This window comes from Neopelma chrysocephalum, unplaced genomic scaffold (assembly GCF_003984885.1).
Source record: "Neopelma chrysocephalum unplaced genomic scaffold, ASM398488v2 Primary Assembly neopelma1_147, whole genome shotgun sequence".
NCBI lineage: Eukaryota > Metazoa > Chordata > Aves > Passeriformes > Pipridae > Neopelma > Neopelma chrysocephalum.
This window is the reverse complement of record NW_020897809.1, coordinates 15,671,401-15,689,435: the sequence shown is the minus strand read 5'-3', so window position 1 is coordinate 15,689,435 and position 18,035 is coordinate 15,671,401. Positions and strand designations below refer to the sequence as shown.

Genomic DNA, 18,035 nt, shown 5'->3' with positions numbered 1-18,035 from the left:
TTTCCCTGAGATTCAACCTGACCCTGCCCTGGCACAACTTCAGGTCCTGTCCCTGCTCACACAGAGCAGAGATCAGAGCTGCCCCTCCTGAGGAAGCTGCAGACCCTGATGAAATCTGAGTCTCCTCCAGTTTAAATTATCTTTATTTTTTAACTCCCTATTTGTCTAATTCCATCCACAGAAACAAGACAATTTTTCCCCAAAATAACAACAAAGCTTTAAACGTGTCAGAACTCCCCTGGTTTTGGAATCTGGCTGTGGACAGTGGAGCAGCAGAAGGAAGGCAGGAGCAGATGGTGGCCAAGAGAGCTCAGAAGGTGGCAGGAGAAAGGTCCTGCCCAGGTAGATCACAGGGCTGTGAACAGACCCAGCCCTTCAAGTAATAAAACCTGGGTCCTTGTGTTTCCCCTGGGAGCAGGAGAACCCCTCCCTGAGTCTGAGGCTCCAAGGGGCAGCTCAAAGAACTCAGAAATCACCAGATAATTCCCCCAGCCAGTCCCACCATCTGCTCTCTCTGCAGAAGATTGGTTGCAGAATTCAATATTTTGCAGAGGGTTGTTGACAGACAGCTTTTCATGGTGGTGCTCAATCATTCTGCCCCAGTTCCTTTGAGTAATGGCAGCAACTTGAGTGTAAAGCACCAAACCCAAGTGTGCCACAGCAAAGAGAATTCACCACCTTGAGCAGCTTTATTTATGGCAGAGAATCCACAACCATCCCTCACAGAGATGGGACTGAACCGTGTCCTACAAGCAAATCTTGGAGCCAACAAGAATTGAGCAGATCTCATTGATTCCCTCAGAGTCCCTCTTGCCCGATCCCCCCCAAAAAACAATTTAAATTATGAATATTTGCTTATTACTGATTATTAATGCATGGAAAGTGCTGTATATGACTAATGCATTCCTCCAGCCCACCTCATTTCTCAGCTTTCCCTCAGCTCTCCCTCATTTGAATTCCGAGTGAGGTGAATCACATATGTTTATGTGCATTCACTGCAGAGCTGGGGGAGCCCCAGCCCGTGCTGAGGGAATAGCACCTCTCCCTGGCAAAGCAAAACCGAAATAAATTCCCATTTATTGAAATGCTTCAATCAAAAGGAGGTTTTTGTGAGATAACTTTTCCATGAGGGTCCTGCTCCTGAATTCACTGAGGGCCCTAAGACAGGCGTTCGTGATGAGAACAGTGTCTAGACTTGAAAATTTGTTTTATTTAGTATATATGAATCGTTCCCTTCTAGTCTTTCCTTCCCTCAGTGGACACCAGATGATAGAAGTGAGAAGAGAGATGAAAAAAACTCCCTTTGCACACAGTGAGAATATGACACACATGAAAATAGCTGATGTGTGTGTCAGAGTCCACGGGGAGGGAGCTGGGAGCACAAAGCTCGTTCTTTGTTGCGTTTCATTTCTGCATCGAGCTAAAACCCACAGCACGGGCCAGGAAAAGTCATTTAGTCTGCAAAGGGCAAACAAATAGTTGTCCATTCGCTCACAAAACCCCATTTCTCAAGACTTTGACACAAAGGAGGAGGTTAATTTGCCCAAAAGAGCACCCGAAACTGTCCTGGCAGATGATCCAGATGAGCTGATTGGGGATCACGTGGAGAGGGAGCAGGTAAAACCAGCCAGGATTAGCCAACTGGGGCATTTCTTTCTGATTCCTGCAGCTGATAACCTTGAATTCCCTCTCTAAGGTGGCCAGCAGGATGGACCAGAGATAAATCCCATACTCAGAGATTAAACCATATCAGTAAGGGTGAAATGAAGCTATTTCTGTAAATTTTGAAGGAGAATACTCAATGGAGAGGGTTGGGAATAATAAGCAGATCTGCTACTGGCATATTCAGGCTTTGTTTCACTATCTAATATAAAAAATTATTTATTTTGGCATTTTCTGAAGGACTTGCACGCTCAAATGCAATAAAGTATTTTACAGTAACCAGAGCAAACAAGCTGTTGAAAATGTGGGCAATGATGTGTTTGAGCTGCAGAGAAGATGGGACAGACAAATGGGGCTGGAGGAAACTCCCAGTGCCCCAAAAAGGGGATTGAGGGCTGAGGACCTTCTCTGCTGGATCTGGCAAGAGATGCAGAAAATTACACTTCAAGAAATTTTAAGGTTTTTTTTTCAAATAGCAGGGGCCCAAATACACCAGCTTCAAAAGCTTAAAAATGATTCATTAAAAAAAAAAAAACACCTCTGAGGAAATCCAATAAAAACAACATTTAATGGTTCCTTCGTTAATGTGGGTAATCTATTTTAGAGTTTCCTATTTAGTACTCTTCTCTTTACACACTTACCAACTAAAGTTATTATAAAGCAGGGTTCTCTTGTCATGTCAAGAGCTCAGCTGATCAGGGAGAGCAGTCACCACATATTCAGGACTATCAGGAATAAAATATTGTCATAAATGAAAGGAAGAAGGCAAAAAAGAAAGAATGGTCTTCCCCCTTTGGGTGGAATAGGTTGAGTTGCAGTATTTCTGTAACAAAAGATTGAATTTATCTAAATGATTCCAAAGAAGTTCCGTGATCTGACTCATTTAGCAGTGTGTCCATCCCAGTTTGGCTGCCAGAGCTGGGAGGGATTGGTATTCCTTTTCTGGCACCTATAACCCAACCAAATATTTTAAAAAAGGCTACTAAAGCAGTCCATAAAGGTGATAATTGCTGGACAATAAAATAGGAGCAGAAATAAGCTGAGCTTTAGTTAAAATAGTTAATCTGTATGTGACATGGCAGGGTTTAATCACATATATGGAGAAAGGCAGGGCAGGTTCCTTCTCTTTTTTATGACCAAAGACCAATGTAAATGGAGCACTTTAATTAGCCACGTATTTACAGCCACACCAACCCTTATTTCATTGTGGTTTCTGTCACAGATCTCTGGAATAACAGTGGAGAGATGATTTATTTCCCCTCCTTTTCAACCACAGCATTAGCTATTTTGTCATTTCATAATCAAAAAAGCCTCATAAATTCCACTTTGCACCAGTGGACACCCTGGTAATAATGTTTTGCACACAGAGAGCTTAAACACTGTCTCCCTTTGTAAATCCTGCTCCTGTTGTTTACTCCTGCAGAGCCACAGGAGCCTTCTGGGATGTTCAGAAATTACAGTGTGCTTAGAATTATTGTTAGGAAATTAATACAGAAGCACAAGTAAATACTGTGAGTAATGTGTAAATATTTTTTTATAAGTAAATCAGATGGGGAATATCAGAGTACTGGAACCTGAAGATCTAGGCTTAGTTCAGCCTGTTGAATAGACCATACAGTCAAAATACAAATAAAGATTTGACTAAACACTAGTTACAATAATACTTTTCATCATGAGTAGTTAAAATGAAAATAAAGTTGCCACTTCTGAAAGGGGAAAAAGCACTGGGAAATTTTCTATGCCCTTGGCATGGATTGATCACCCAAATTTTTCTGTTTCATTGCCAGTACCAATGTAAAATTCTTCTCAGATTTGCACTTTCATAGCTACTCCTCTGGTTTACTTCTGTCTGCATTGTACATTACTGCAGTATATCGTAAGTAAGATTCCTTTGTGTCACAGCTTTGGACAGTCTTCTAGTGAATTATGGCCAACAGGTCCAAGGAAGTGATTTTTGTCTTGGACTCAGCGCTGGTGAGGCCACCCCTGGAGTGCTGTGTCCAGTTCTGGGCCCTCAGCTCAGGAAGGCCCTGGAGGGGCTGGAGCAGGGGCAGGGAAGAGCAACGAGGTTGGTAAAGGGACTCAAACACAAGTGCTGTGAGGAGAGGCTGAGGGAGCTGGGGCTGTTCAGCCTGGAGAAGAGGAGGCTCAGGGGAGACCTTCTCACTCTCTGCAACTCCCTGACAGGAGGGGGGAGCCAGGGGGGGTTGGTCTCTTTTCCCAGGCAACTCTCAGCAAGACAAGAGGGCTCAGGGTCTTCAGCTGTGCCAGAGGAGGTTTAGGTTGGATATTAGGAAGAATTTCTTTCCAGAGAGGGTGATTAGACATTGGAATGGGCTGCCCAGGGAAGTGGTGGATTCTCCATCCCTGGAGGTTTTTAAGATAAGACTGGATGTGGCATCAGTGCCATGGGCTGGGAACCACAGCGGGGTTGGATCAAGGGTTGGACTTGATGATCTCAGAGGTCCCTTCCAACCCAGCTGATTCTGTGATTCTAAGATTCTATTAAAGCAGGGAACACCCAAGAGCCCCGGTGCTGGTTTGTGACGGTACCTTTTGTTCTGATGCAGAACCTCTGAGCCCTTTCTCCAGGTGATCACAGCTCTGGGAGAAGCGCTGGGTTTACAACCGATTGTAACTTCACCTCCAACTTGAACGACAGACATTTTTTTCACGGGATTTTTGGAAAAATTGGGGGCTGCAGCTGAAAATGGAGAAAGAAGAAGAAAGAAGGGCAGAACAATATTCAGCTGACAGGCTATTAAATGAACTTGCTGGATTCTTCTCTTTGAGTTACATGGCAGGTGAAGTCAATAATTGCTTTGCTTTTGAGGTTCCTGCAAAATACATATAAAGCTACCATGAAAAATGTATTAAGTACTAAAGAATTAAATTAATTGTATCTTATTTAGTGACTTTATTAATGGTGTTTCTAAACTAGAAACTGGGTGACAATCTTTCCTGAGGGTTATCTGGAGACTGGGAGAACAGGTCTGTGATGAAGAAGGAGGTTCCTGAGCAGGATAAACATCACACTCCTGATCCAGACACCTTTATTCATCTGCAGAGAATATTCCATTACAAACACAGCTTTACTGTGGCTTTCTTTTCACAAACATCCACTGTTTCCTGAAAATATGTTTATTTTCCCAGTAGTTTCTGTGAAAATTCACTCTTGGAGAAGGAGAAAACACCAGACCTGTGCAACAGTTGGGTGCTCTTAAAGTCTGTATTTTAGTGGTTTCACAATATTTGGCTGTTGAGCAAACTTTATATTTGGATATCTAGATCAGAATACTTTTATAAGAACAAATTCCATTTCATGTGCATCTCTGGCAAACATTAATGAGATTCCTTGTTACATGTTATTTCTTTATGTACATATTTGCCATATGCTCTTTGTTTATAGCTAAAACTACTTATTCCACTTCCTAAAATGACTTTTAAACCTGCAGAATAACTATTAATAACTCAAAATAAGCCAGAAGCAGCATTAATTAAACAGACCACACATGGATTAGATTCTTCCCCCAAACAAGTTGTGAAATTAAACTAAAAAAACCCCACGTTTGCACGTGGGTGAAGAGCAAACAGCAAAGAAATACCAACAGGCTTGAGCTGCCAGCTGGAGTTTCACCTATTCTTAAACTCAGATTTTTTTTCAGAGTGTCCTTTAGACTCATTTTAGTGACATTTACTCACCCATCACCCTCAGCTCAGCGCTGGCATAAATCGTATCGTGCTTGTTTTCTGCCACGCACTGATAGAGGCCAGAGTCTGACATATTCAGCACAGGGATGATAAGAGTCCCATTTTCTATTTGGATTCTCTCCTGACAAAAGAAAAACAAGGCAAAACACTGAGTGTACAAACCAAAGCTTTTTTTATTATCACAGTAATGCACCTGATGGCAATTCAGAAGCAGGAATGTTGTTTTCTTGGAAGGAACGTGGATGAATACGCCAGAAATATGATTTACACCTTGCTGAGTGGTGGTGGGTGTGTTTTGAGCCCTCTCAGCTCTTCAAGCTCTTCAAGAAATCCAGGCACACATGGCAGTAATTGCTTTGGGCAGGTTTGCCCAGATGTTCCAGCTGCCCACGTGTTTCCCTGTGCTGCTGAGCTGTGAATCTGGGGTTGTGCTTCACCATGAAGATGACACAGAAGGAGCTACCTCAGGGCAGGCACAGCTGTTCCTCACTGGGAGCATCTTCTACAGGGCTCTCAACACTCCATCCCTGTCTGGGGGTGAAGCATCACCCCCCCCTCACCTACCAGATGAATCTGATAATGATGATCAGAGACGATCAAAAAAGCTCCGCAGGAGACAGAGGTGCTCCAGTAATGGGGACACTTCAAATGTCTCCAGACCAAGGAGTCACGGAAAAATGAGCCACTGGAAAAGCTCTACTGGAAGCCAACACTTAAATTCCAATTAGAAACCCACGGGAAGCCCCTCAGGGCACAGGGAGAGCTTTCTCCTCAAAGCTTGAATTTCTAAGCACACCAACTTTCCTCGGTGCAATTCTGCTGAAATAGAGGGAACTGCACAGTAGGTAAATTTGGAGCAGAGCTTGGAGTTTGCTGTATTAAAAGAAGTTTTATTTGCTCTACTTTGGAAAACAGAAGAAAGCCTGTTTCATGCTGCAATCATAACTTAAAGCTAAATATTTTGTGATTTTACAATTACTACCCTCTGGGGACAATAATAGTTCCGCTGCAAAGTGTAGCATTGAGAAAGAGAAAAAAAACAACATTCCCCAAAACAGATGACTTTGGAAGAAACCCACAGGGAGTATAAATTCCATCACCAACTGCAAGCCTGAACAACAGATATTACTGGTATGATTATGCTGCTCCTTTAGTCTGGCTCTCCCGCCTTGGAAGCAGGAATGGAGGAGTACTGAGTACATTTTTAGAGTACACAGTCTCTGATGAGCAGTTCCAAGCATCTCAAATGTATTTGTGAACTGCTAAATTTATGCCATAGAATCCCAAAATGGTTTGGGTTGGAAGGGACCTTAAAGATTGTCCAGTCCCACTCCCTGCCATGGGCAGGGACACCTTCCATCAGCCCAGGTTGCTCCAACCTGGCCTTGGACACTTCCAGGGATCCAGGGGCAGCCACAGCTTCTCTGGGCAACCTGTGCCAGGGCCTCCTCACCCTCACAGGGTAGAATTTCTTCCCAGTATCCCATCTAACCCTGCTCTCTGCCACTTTGAAGCCATTCCCCCTTGTCCTGTCACTCCATCCCTTGGAAATAGTCTCTGTCCATCTTTCTTGGAGCTCCTTCAGGTCCTGGAAGGTCACAGTCAGGTCACCCCAAAGCTTCTCCTCTCCAGGCTGAACAATCCCAACTCTCCCAGCCTTTCCTCCCAGTAGAGCTGCTCCATCCCTCTGACCATCCTGGTGCCTCCTCTGGACTCTCTCCAGCAGCTCCATGTCCTTGCTGTGCTGTTCCCCAGGGCTGGAGCAGCTCTGCAGGGGGGTCTCAGCTGAGGGGGCAGAGGGGCAGAATCCCCCCTGCCCTGCTGCCCATGCTGGGGGATCAGCCCAGGACATGGGGTGAGAGTTCTGGGCTGGGTCATGTCCAACCCCTCACCCACCAACACCCCCAAGTCCTTCTCCCAGAGCTGCTCTTATCTGTTCACCCCCCAACTTGCTGAGCTGCCCCAGGCACAGCAGTTCCACAACCCACTGGGGGAATTCCTCTGCCTCCTGCAGAGGGGGAAACGCCACACATTGAGCCCTGGAGCTCTATTTTCCAACACTCCAGCTTTTTCTTGGAGGTCTCCCAACCACGAGGTGACCCAGCCCAACCTTGTTTAGCTTGGAAATGGGATGAGAGCACAGCCTGGGGCTGCGTGGCTGCTGTGTGGCAAACTAATTAACAACATTACATTACTTAGCCACTGATAATGGGTTTTTTTTGAGCCTCTCACTCCAGATATCTTCTGCACACTTAGTTTTACCTCCAGGCTGTTTGTTATCCTCTCCATGCATTCTATTTTTACGAACATCCTTTGAATATAAACCCCCCTCTGAAGCAACACTAGTGTTCCACACAGATCCCAAATTCCCCACTGTTCTCTGCAGGCTCTTTTGAGCTGTGCATTCAAAGAGAAGAATAAAGCACCCCGTGTACACAAGCAGGAATAATGCTGGGATGACCAGGGAGGTGGTGGGGCAGAAAGGTTTGACAAAGGGAAAAATAGGCTCAGAACCAGCCCCAAGGTGGAAAGCATCTGGAGTTATTCTTCCTGTGAGGATTCCGACAAGCAGGTGCTGTGACAAACTGAATATTTTATTACACCTCCCTCTTGTCCTTTCACCTCCAAACTGTCCATTTTTGTCCACTGAGCAATAACACCCAGCATTTTGTTGCCTGAAGTATTGCATTTAGAGCACACTGTAAGTACTGGGAAAATGCTGCTTGAAAATGTGTCCATAGAGCATTTTATTCTCCTTTATTGAAGCGATGCAATTGAAGAGTGACAGATTCTAAATATTGCTCCCTTTAAAGAGAGGAAAATCTGGAGAATCTTGCCTAGGCAGGGGTGACAATGAGCAGAGTGATCAGACTCAGGAAAACTGCAATCCAAGGAAATCCTGGCTGTTTTCCTCAGATGAAGGTTGGGTCCATTTAGGACTAATCCATGGAAGGTTGGACCCCACTCCAGCTTCTTCAAATAATTATTACTAAATCCAGTGAGTGCTGATTCTGCCACCCAGCAGGTGCTAATTTGTCCCATATGTTTTGGAAATTATTCTGTGTCTGTTCTTGCTAAACAGAAATTAATCACAACATTTTTTTTCCAACCAAGTAAAAATGCATCACAGGTGAGTCTTGCCATTCTGTGCCCAAGAGATGCTGGATGGATGTTTAATAAAGAAGGGAAAACTTGGCCTCACAAAGTGCAAATTGTCACAGAAGTCAGTCTCCAGGAGGTTGCCAGCTGAGGGCTGGAGGATGGATGTGCCAAAGCTTGGCCACCACAGAAATAGAATTATTGTGCCTGGAAGCTGGGCTCTTAAAGACCTGGTTAATTAAGGATCTGATCTTGTTTCTGAAGCTTTTGAGCTCAAATTGACTTCCCCTCTCCTTCCACACTCCCACCACTTCACTAATTCCCTTTCCACTCAGTCCTTGGTTTGCTTTGAAGCGAGATTTTGCACTTATTCATCTTTTCATTACGACTTTATCTGGTTTTCTTTAGTCTATTGTCCCTCTACACAGCACCAGAAAATACTACCCTCAATATTCACTGATTTTCAGAGCTGACTGATTAATTAAGTCCGGGGATTAGCACAGCATGGGAGCAGCCATACTGCAGGGGACCAAAGGTCCACCCAGCTACAGACTCAGAACAGAAACAGAAGAAAAGTGCAATTTAATGCTGATCATTTTGCAATTCCAGCTCTGAAAAGCTCTTCCAGTCCGTTGGCATCCTCCCAGTTCCCCAATTTGCAGATTAAGTCTACAAATGTATTTAGTGTTTCTTCAGCCCTTCTTTCAGCAATTATAATTGATATTTTTAACCTACTGCCATATCTTGGAGCAATTAGATGCTCTGTAAGATAAATTACACTAAGAAACTGTTGTTTCTATCTAAGCTACATCATACATTTGCAACAAAGATGAACTTCGAGAATCAAGGCTTTATGTTACAAAGAGTTTGTGCTATTACTATTATTTTGATATATTAATCCTCACCTACTTTTTGAAACTAAATTAATGTACTGTGAAATGAATTTTATGACTAAATCATGAAAAAATGGCAAAAATATGAGGAAAAAAACCAAGAAGACAAGAGGAACCTTACCTCTGACACCAGGGGCTGGCCATTTTTTAACCAACTGTAGGAAGGGTTTGGTTTTCCTTTTACCTTACATTCCCAATATAAACTGTCATAGAGAGACAGAAAGGCATTTTGGATTTTTTTATCCCATTCAGGGGGCGCTGAAAAGAATATGCAAATCATTTTAAGCAGGAGAAAAGTGATTTTGCTTGAGGTATGTTGCCATTAATTAATGAACTGAGCAAGGCTAATTAATACCTGTCCAACACATTCTTATTATGCTACAAGTGAATTCTGCACAACAATTCCCTGGCATTAAATTTCAGGACAAGCTTGAGAAACTGTTAGAGGTCAAGTGACCAGGGAGAAGGGAGTTTGGTTAAGATATTATCTATTTTTATGGCCAAAATTTACAGAAACATGCTTTTAGATGCCTGAAATTCAAGATATTCTTGTTGAAAGCACTGAGACCCCTAATTTCTGAAAAACAAACTTCCTCTAAATGTACTTGAATATTTGCACCAGGAATATATCAAAATCTTTGGTCAGTAGGTAATAAAATCATAGATTGTAAAAATTACCTCCCTGTTTTGCCCACATACCTGAGACAGTGGGCTCAGAGCTGGAGTTCTCAGGTTGTAATTTACACCACAGATACTACACAGAGGAATTAGGGCTACTCAGAGTAGAAAAACCCCTCCTGGACACTCGTGGAACACTGACATCAATCCACTGCAGTGTGAAAGGAATCACATCCCAGCTCTGTAAACACCTGAGAGCCCAGGGCTGAGCTGAGCAGGGATTATCTCCAGGCAGGCTGACATTTAGAAGAGTTGTCAAGATAAAGGGGAATATGAGAGCCATGGAGAGCAATTAATATCCACCTAAATGTGGGGTAGATCAAAGCCACAGGGAAGGAGATGCATCCCTCTGCCTCTGGCACAAGTGGCTGGTGTCTTAATGTGCCATGGAAAGTTTTTGGTTGGGTTATGAAACCATAATACTGCAGGCTCTATATAAATAAATATATAAATATATACAGGTATACTTGTCGTTCTTACATAGAATAGTTTAATTTTTAGGAGGAGAATTATTATCCCTTGTGAGCAGCAGAACCAGCCTCCCTCTGGAGCTTGGCTCTGGGGGGAGCTCATGGCTCTACCCCACAAAATACCTTGAGATGTCCAACCCCAGGTTAATGCACTGCCAGTGAGCTGCTTCCCAGGGTGGGAAAGGATCTGGGAGAGGATCCCAGAATGGATTGGGTTGGAAGGACCTTAAAGATCATCTCATTCCACCCCCTGCCATGGGCAGGGACACCTTCCAACAGACCAGGTTGCTCCAACCTGGCCTTGGACACTTCCAGGGATGGGGCAGCCACAGGTTCTCTGGGATCCTGTGCCAGGGCCTCACCACCCTCACAGGGAAGAATTCCTTCCCAATATCCCATCTAACCCTGCCCTCTGGCAGTTTGAAGCCATTTTTCCTTGTCCTGTCTCTCCACCCCTTGTCCCAAGTCCCTCTCCAGTTCTCTTTTTGCCCCTTTAGGTACTGGAAGGTTTTATAAGGTACTATAAAGGGAGGGCTCATCGTGCCTAACAATAATTTTAATTACATGTTGTTTTATTGCTCTCAGAGCCCAAAGCACAGACTGGAGGCATCACATATGAAGCAGTAGAAAGTGTCCAGGAAAGGAACCCTATTTCTTGGAGACAAGCTGCCTATGGAGGAAAAACACCCCAGCAGAGAAATCAAATCAATTATGTAGATAACACACCAGCCCACTCCTAAAAGGACAAAAAAAATCTCGTGTAAAAGCTTCATGAGCCCTGTTTATATATTTCGTAATGAGCAGCTATTAATTAATGTAGAAAGCACATTTAATAAGCACATTGTTTTAGATTGAATTAACTGATCATAATTTTGTAATTGCCTGTGCTGTTCTCAATCACGTCCAGGTAATCCACTGAACTTCATTTTAATGGAACTGCTTGATGGGTGTTGGGAAAAAATTAGTGTGCAATGAGAGCAAAAATAACCCCTTAAAAGCCAAGAAATAATTAAATATTCACACAAGCAGCAGACTGTTCTATTCCTGGCATATATCTTGATATTAGCCATGGCTGCAGGAGGCTGGTGGCTTATCAGCAAAGCTGCATCTCTTCATTAAAAGAGATTTACTTTATAAAAAAAATAATAAAAAGAAAAATACTTGCCAAAGTCTTCTCAACAGATGTTAATTGTAGGCTCAGTCTCTCTTTTTGTGATTTTTCTTACTCTTCTTATGTTTAATTTTTTTTTTCCTTTTCCTTTGAAAGATTTATGAGGTAAAGGCAAAAAAAAAAAAATCTCTCCTCTTATTGCTGTCAAAATATGTTGCTTTCCCTGGGTATTAACAATGGGACTAAAGAACATATAATTCACCTTGGCTCTGAGGGACCAGCACGTGTGACTGTGATCACAGGAAATTAATGCACGTGGGAAGTGAAAAGGGGAGGGAGAACAGACTCCCAGGAATATTATTCTCTACTTTTGAAGGGAGAACTGTTTCCCAGATCTATTATTCTCTATTTTCAGCCAGCAGGAAGGGGAGGGAGGAATGGAATGAGTTTCTCCTGCTTTACCCTCATCTGTTTATGGAGCTGAGCTCCAATAGGAGGTGAAATGACCTTCCACTGCCAGGGATAAAACTCCTGAATCCTCCCCTGATCTGCATCTGGGACAGCACAAATTCTGCTGCTGAGAGGGAATCTCTGCCTTTAATGTGAATATACCAGGGATTCCTTCCTGCCTTTTATTGACCTTTCCAACTTCATGGTGGCACAGCCCACACTTCCAATCTGAGGTTTAATGCAAAATACCTTTATTTGCTGAGGCTGTAGTTCAGTGAAGGCCACTCCAAACAGTTTTTAATCAGCTTAACCTGCCCTGCATTTTACACCTCCAGTGCAAAACCCAACTGAACCCCACCCTGCTCTTTAAAAAGAACAAAAATAAAATTAATCTGCTTACCATAGACAAATAATTGACCTCTTGCAATGTTTATTCCTCGGCTGTTTCCTGCAACACACTCATAAGAACCTTCATCTTCCTGCTGAACGTCGGGGATTTCAAGAACTCCTTTGGTTTTGTCGGGTTGAATTTTCTTTGTCAAGGAATTTCCATCGGACCTCCTCCAGCTGATACTTGGGACAGGGCTGAATAATCGTATTTCATTAGGGAAAAACAGAGAACAGTGGTTACAGCAGAGAAAAAAAGAATGTGAAATCCTTCTTTGAGAGTAATAATATTTTTAAAAAGACATTATTTCTGTTTCTAAGCATAATTCATAAGTCAGAAATGTTCTAACCTGTCCAACTTATTTAGGAGCATAAGTCCAACAGTGAGATGAAATGCACAGTCAATTCTATGATTTCTTCTCAGGCCAATTTGTATTTTCCCCTTAGGAACTTAGTCAGGGCTCAAACCTTCTTTTAAACTCCGTGACACCGAAGGAACAACTTTACAAGCCAAAGAAACAGCACAGAGGCACTGAATTATTGACTGGTTCTCACAGCAAACTAATTCTCTGCAGCATTAGAGGTATTTTCACACCCCAAAATAGGAAGTATTGGCCAAGAATTCAAAGGATCTAAAAATAACAATAAATCTGAGTGAGAAGAGGAAAGCACAAGACACTGAGGTTGAGAGGAGATAGAGACAAAAGGGAATATTTCTTTTTTCTTGTTTTTTTTTTTGTAGCTTTCTATCATTTTCATTTATATTTGGATTAATGCATCCTGTAAAACAACAAACCACGGTGAAGTTTGAAGGCAGTTATAAATATTTCCTGGATTTCTGGTAGTATCCCAAACCATCCAAGCCTCACTTTCATGATCTATTATGTCACCAAAACACTTTAAAATATTAATAGTCTTGGATTTCACAGTTTCTGTTTCTGTAAACTGAAGTAAGTTGCTTTTTCTAACAACTTAGATTTTGAACAGCTTTTTCCAGAGGCTTTGGCTAAATGCTGACTTCTTTTCCTTTGGAATAACATGAACAGTGATTGAAAACACAACTTTCATGGAGATTAAAAGTCCTTGTGACCAGTCTCCAAGGTCTCTGCCTGAAGTGCTGACTTACAAAGGATTTGTTCCTTTTTAGCAGAGACTGTAACAGCTCACACCTTAAATTATTTAAATTCAAATCCTTGTTTGTTGGACAAAGAAATCAAGTCACAAATATAGAATGGATTAATTATTTAATATTTCAGTAAGTTTGGGCCTGATTTCTGCCTTTGGAGTTAGTGTGGCTGTGATTTAACCCAAAGAAGAACCAGAATTTGGGGGAAATATGAGTGCTCAGCAAATGCCAGGGATTGAACAGCTGGGCAGGTGTTAACAGAGTAACTACAGATATCAAATCAAAAATATATATCTATATGGATCACTACATGTATGGATAACTCTCATGTACATGCACACACATGTTCTGACTCTTATATGACCCATCTCAACAATTTACTACAAGTGAGAGTGGGACATGTCAGACATCATTAACCAGTGAATGAGCTGGGAAGAATAACTGAGATTTTATTCTTCTCTTCCCCATCTTGGTTCAAGACCTGAAGACATGTTTAAATTTCAATTCTTTCTGGCCAAGAGCTGTTGTCATTACCACCTTTATTAATTGCCCTTTGCTGTGAGACCAAAAGCTATTTCAGATGCAAACTTGTCCAGACTAATCTTGCACGACATTATTCATGCAGAATTTTTTGTAAAGCGAGTTAGTTATTTATAAAGCAAGATACCTTTAGTTATTTAAAAGGAGCACAGCTCCAGACTGGGTCTATCTCATGATTGTCATGCTCCAGGCAGGAAAAACAGCCAGAGGAGCTTTTGCAGCCTTGTGTTGGATTGATACAGACTGTTGATGACATGAAGAGGAGCATGGCTGGCTTTTCAAACCCTACTGCATATTAAACAGTGGGTGAACAGCTCCTGGAGAACTTCAGAATGCCAGAAGCATTTAACTACTTCCTCTAAAGGCATCTCTTCTGGATTTTAATTTATTTATTTAATTTTTTTTTGTATAAAGGAAGCTAACAGCCACACGGGAGAAGAAAACAATAATTAGATGCATTGATACTCTCTCTGCTACCTGAAAGTGCTTAATCTCACTATTTCCTGTTCTCTCAGCCCTTTGTTTTGTCTCAGCTCTGACTATTCATAAACGAGGGGAGTCTGTGCTGACACCAAGGCCAGAGGCAGCGCTTGGTGGGAAAAGGCCCCTCCTGTCAACTTGTCAAGTCAGGTTTAGCAAGGTCTGAGCTGAAGGCACTGTCCTGTTTTCCTTATCCACGCCACAGACTTCTAATGACATCCTTGGGGATGTTTCAAGGCGAGCTGGGCTCCTTGGCTCGTTTTTGGCTGGTGTTTGAAAGGCGCCCTCTCTGAATTTCGGCTGCAGCAGGAGGCCAGGAAACCCTCAGAGTTTGGTTCATCACCTTGGCTGTGTCTAAAGGCACTGTTGCAATAAATAGTTATCAGCTCTTTGCTGTCCTGTCAAGCAGCCTGGCCCTGAGTGCCCCAAGTTTATCAGGAGAAGGGAGTTGTTGGTCAGGGCAGCAGCTCCTCGTCTGCCCGACATCCAGGTTAAAGGAGCAGAGAGTGGGAGCATCCCCAGCTCAGCCATTGCCACCACCCGTGGGAAGGACCTTCTCTACAGGTCTTTTCTTCCTTGATACCTCATTATCACACACTTCCCAGCATCCTCAGTCAGTGTATTTTGCAGAAATCAGGCTTTTGGGGTTGGTTTCACCTTTTTCTGATGCTACTTCACATCTTTATAACCAAATTTCTTTGTCACATCTCTTACTACAGATCATGTGAAACCTTTCAAGGTAAAAAAAAAATCCAAAACAAAAAACCCAACAAACCTCTGAATATACATTTAAAATTTAGATTGACTACATCAGGTTTTAGAACAACTAATCTATTTAGAAGTTGATGCTTTAAGAAGTGAAACTGTCCCTTGGGTGTAGGTAAATATATATCAAAAAACTAGTTCAATAAATACAGCCTTGTGGTTTTTGTAGGATTATGCTCCACAATCATTTGCTTTGAAGATCTTTGCAACACAGACCAATATCTTCCCACACAGATTTGGGGTGTTCCTGCCACTGGTGGGTCTTTTTTTCTTCAGTCACTACCAATAACCAGATTAAAACAAATAACTGCTCGGGGCTAAAAAGTTTTGGAATATATAAAGAAACAATGGATGCACTTCTCAAATTTATTACACTTCATAGCCAAAGTCTGGCTTTCACCTGAGTAAATAAGAAAACAGTGCATAAATATGAGAGTGTCTTTGTCCATAAATCTGCAGTTTGTTGGAAACCTTTAGAGCATCTTGGAGGACTAATTTAATTTATATTCCACCATACAGGCAGCAGAATCATGAAACCATAAGTTACTAACTCGGAGAGAAAAGGAGATGGAAAATATTTTGTGGTTGGTGACAAGTGTTGTCAGAGCGAACACGGAATTAATTTGTCTGCAGCATTAAGAGCCCACAGTGATGAAGGTGCCACCTTTTTGCAGCCAGATGATGCATTGAGACTGTGCCTCATCCTTTGTCCTGTGCATCTGGGGGCCCTTCAAAACGAAATTAAATCTACAGTTTCAGTAATGAGGCCCATGGTTTGTCAGACAAATGAGACAAAGCTGAGGTTTGAAAGCTGCTCTGGCGTCTGCAGCTCTGCTGGCCCAGGGGAGGGTTGGGATCCAAGGAGCACCGTGGTTAGAACACTCAATTTTGAATTATCTTCATGTTTTAGCTGGGAAACAGAAAAGTTTTTGGAGACCTGGTGTCATGGCTCATCCTCCTGGAGGCACAAGTTACTCACTCCCAACTACGTGAGAGAGGATCTGCTGAGCCCTGAAAACACAAACCTTCAGGCATTAGTTTTATGTGGGATGAAAGCAGCAAACTTCACTTGTGGTGGCAAAAGTCCTTCACATAGATGTGATTTTAAAATCCTGTAATAGATCCTTTTATAACTTCCTACATAAACAACTTGAGAATACCCCAGAGGTGAAGCCTGGTCTTTTTATGTAAATTTAGTAAAGATGGTTATTGGAACCCCCCTGTAGCTCTGTGATTATCTCCTTGTAACAACAACCACTAGAAAAACCCTGCCATGAATACATTTAGAGGAATGAGCGGGGCCTTCCCATGAAAAATGAATATTCTGGGTGGAAAGAAATCTTGTTTTATGTTATTCACATATGCTTTTTACAACCTTAGCTGGCAACAGCCCATCTGCAGGGATTTTGAACAGATTATTTCCCTACCTTCGAGAGGGGAATGAAGGAAAACATAAACCACAGTCAGAGTTTAATAAATATGTGCACCAGACATGGAAAGTACTGTGCTTATTTTCATTGCAGGAACTATTCTTATTTGTGTAACTAGAAAAAAAAAAAAAGTTATTTTGGGAGAAATCTACTGATAGAAGCACAGGAACTCAACTGAACATAATTCTTTTCATGGTGCTCAATCCCCTGAAAGACACAGGGAACAATAATTTGGATATATGGCATGATTAATGCAGCTTGATCCAAAGCAGGACTTTTAATACTGGCATAATATTAAACACTGTCAACATAATGAATATTGGTGCAGAACACAAAGTCTCATCTCTTCTATTAAACTGCCACAGGCTGCAGGATTCGAAATAGTGAAGCCACTATTTCATATTTCAGTTTCCCCTCTTTTAAAGAATTAAGTGCAAGAGGCATTTGTTCACTTGTTTAGGTCATCAGATAGTTGCACTCTAATTAGAGAACTTTTTACCCAATTATATTTCCATCCCAGTGAGGACTAATCTACTTTGCAAAATCTTCTCTTCTGTGTTCGTGGTGTCTGTTCTACAAAATCAGGTTCAAAGGCAAGAAGTGCCCCAAGCACATTTGGGATCCATCCCTCCAAACCCTCAAACCGGGGATAAATACTGAGTCTTTAACCCTTTTATACTTCTTTTCCTCAAAACAAGATTTTATGGGGCTGATTTGTGAAAATCAGGAATGATATTTTAATGTAAAGTGCAAAAAGACCTTTGTGGAATGTCCCTGCCCCAGGGTGCCCCACAGCCAGGAGACTTTTGAGTTCCCTCAGGGGGAAAAAAAAAAAGGCATCTTTAAGGTATTTTAAACCGAGTTTTAAACTCTGGCCTCTTGTACCTGCATTTTAAAGGTGGAAGTGCCTTTTGAGCAGAGTCCAATAGGTGTGATTTGCTGTTCCATATAGAAAAGAGATGCTATTTCTCTAAATACCGTAAAACTACTCGCATTTAAGACTTTTGGAGCCCAAAACCCCAGCGGGTTGTCTATAATCTGCCTTTGACGTGAAAGATTTCTGTGATTCACAGAACACGGGGAGCAGCAGCCACAGCATTGTGTGAACCACCGGACTAACAGTGGGAATATAGGAAATTATGGATAATGGGAAAGCAGTTCTGAAACCCGAGTGAGATAATAACCCTCGGTGCTCGTGGCAGATCAGAGGTAGAGCTCAACAAATGCTGGGCT

General features: G+C 42.2%; 1 protein-coding gene across 3 annotated transcripts in view; it reads right to left on the bottom strand.

Annotated features, from left to right (window-relative positions):
- The window catches only part of CNTN6 (contactin 6), a 131,012-nt gene that overhangs the window by 29,310 nt on the left and 83,667 nt on the right, over nt 1–18,035 (bottom strand). For all 3 annotated transcript variants that reach the window (XM_027700870.1, XM_027700871.1, XM_027700872.1), the window contains 4 exons: nt 12,475–12,659; nt 9,487–9,623; nt 5,365–5,494; nt 4,216–4,366 (listed from right to left, as the gene is read on the bottom strand). In XM_027700870.1, coding sequence (XP_027556671.1) covers nt 4,216–4,366; nt 5,365–5,494; nt 9,487–9,623; nt 12,475–12,659 — 603 coding nt within the window. The remainder of the gene's footprint in view (nt 1–4,215; nt 4,367–5,364; nt 5,495–9,486; nt 9,624–12,474; nt 12,660–18,035) is intronic.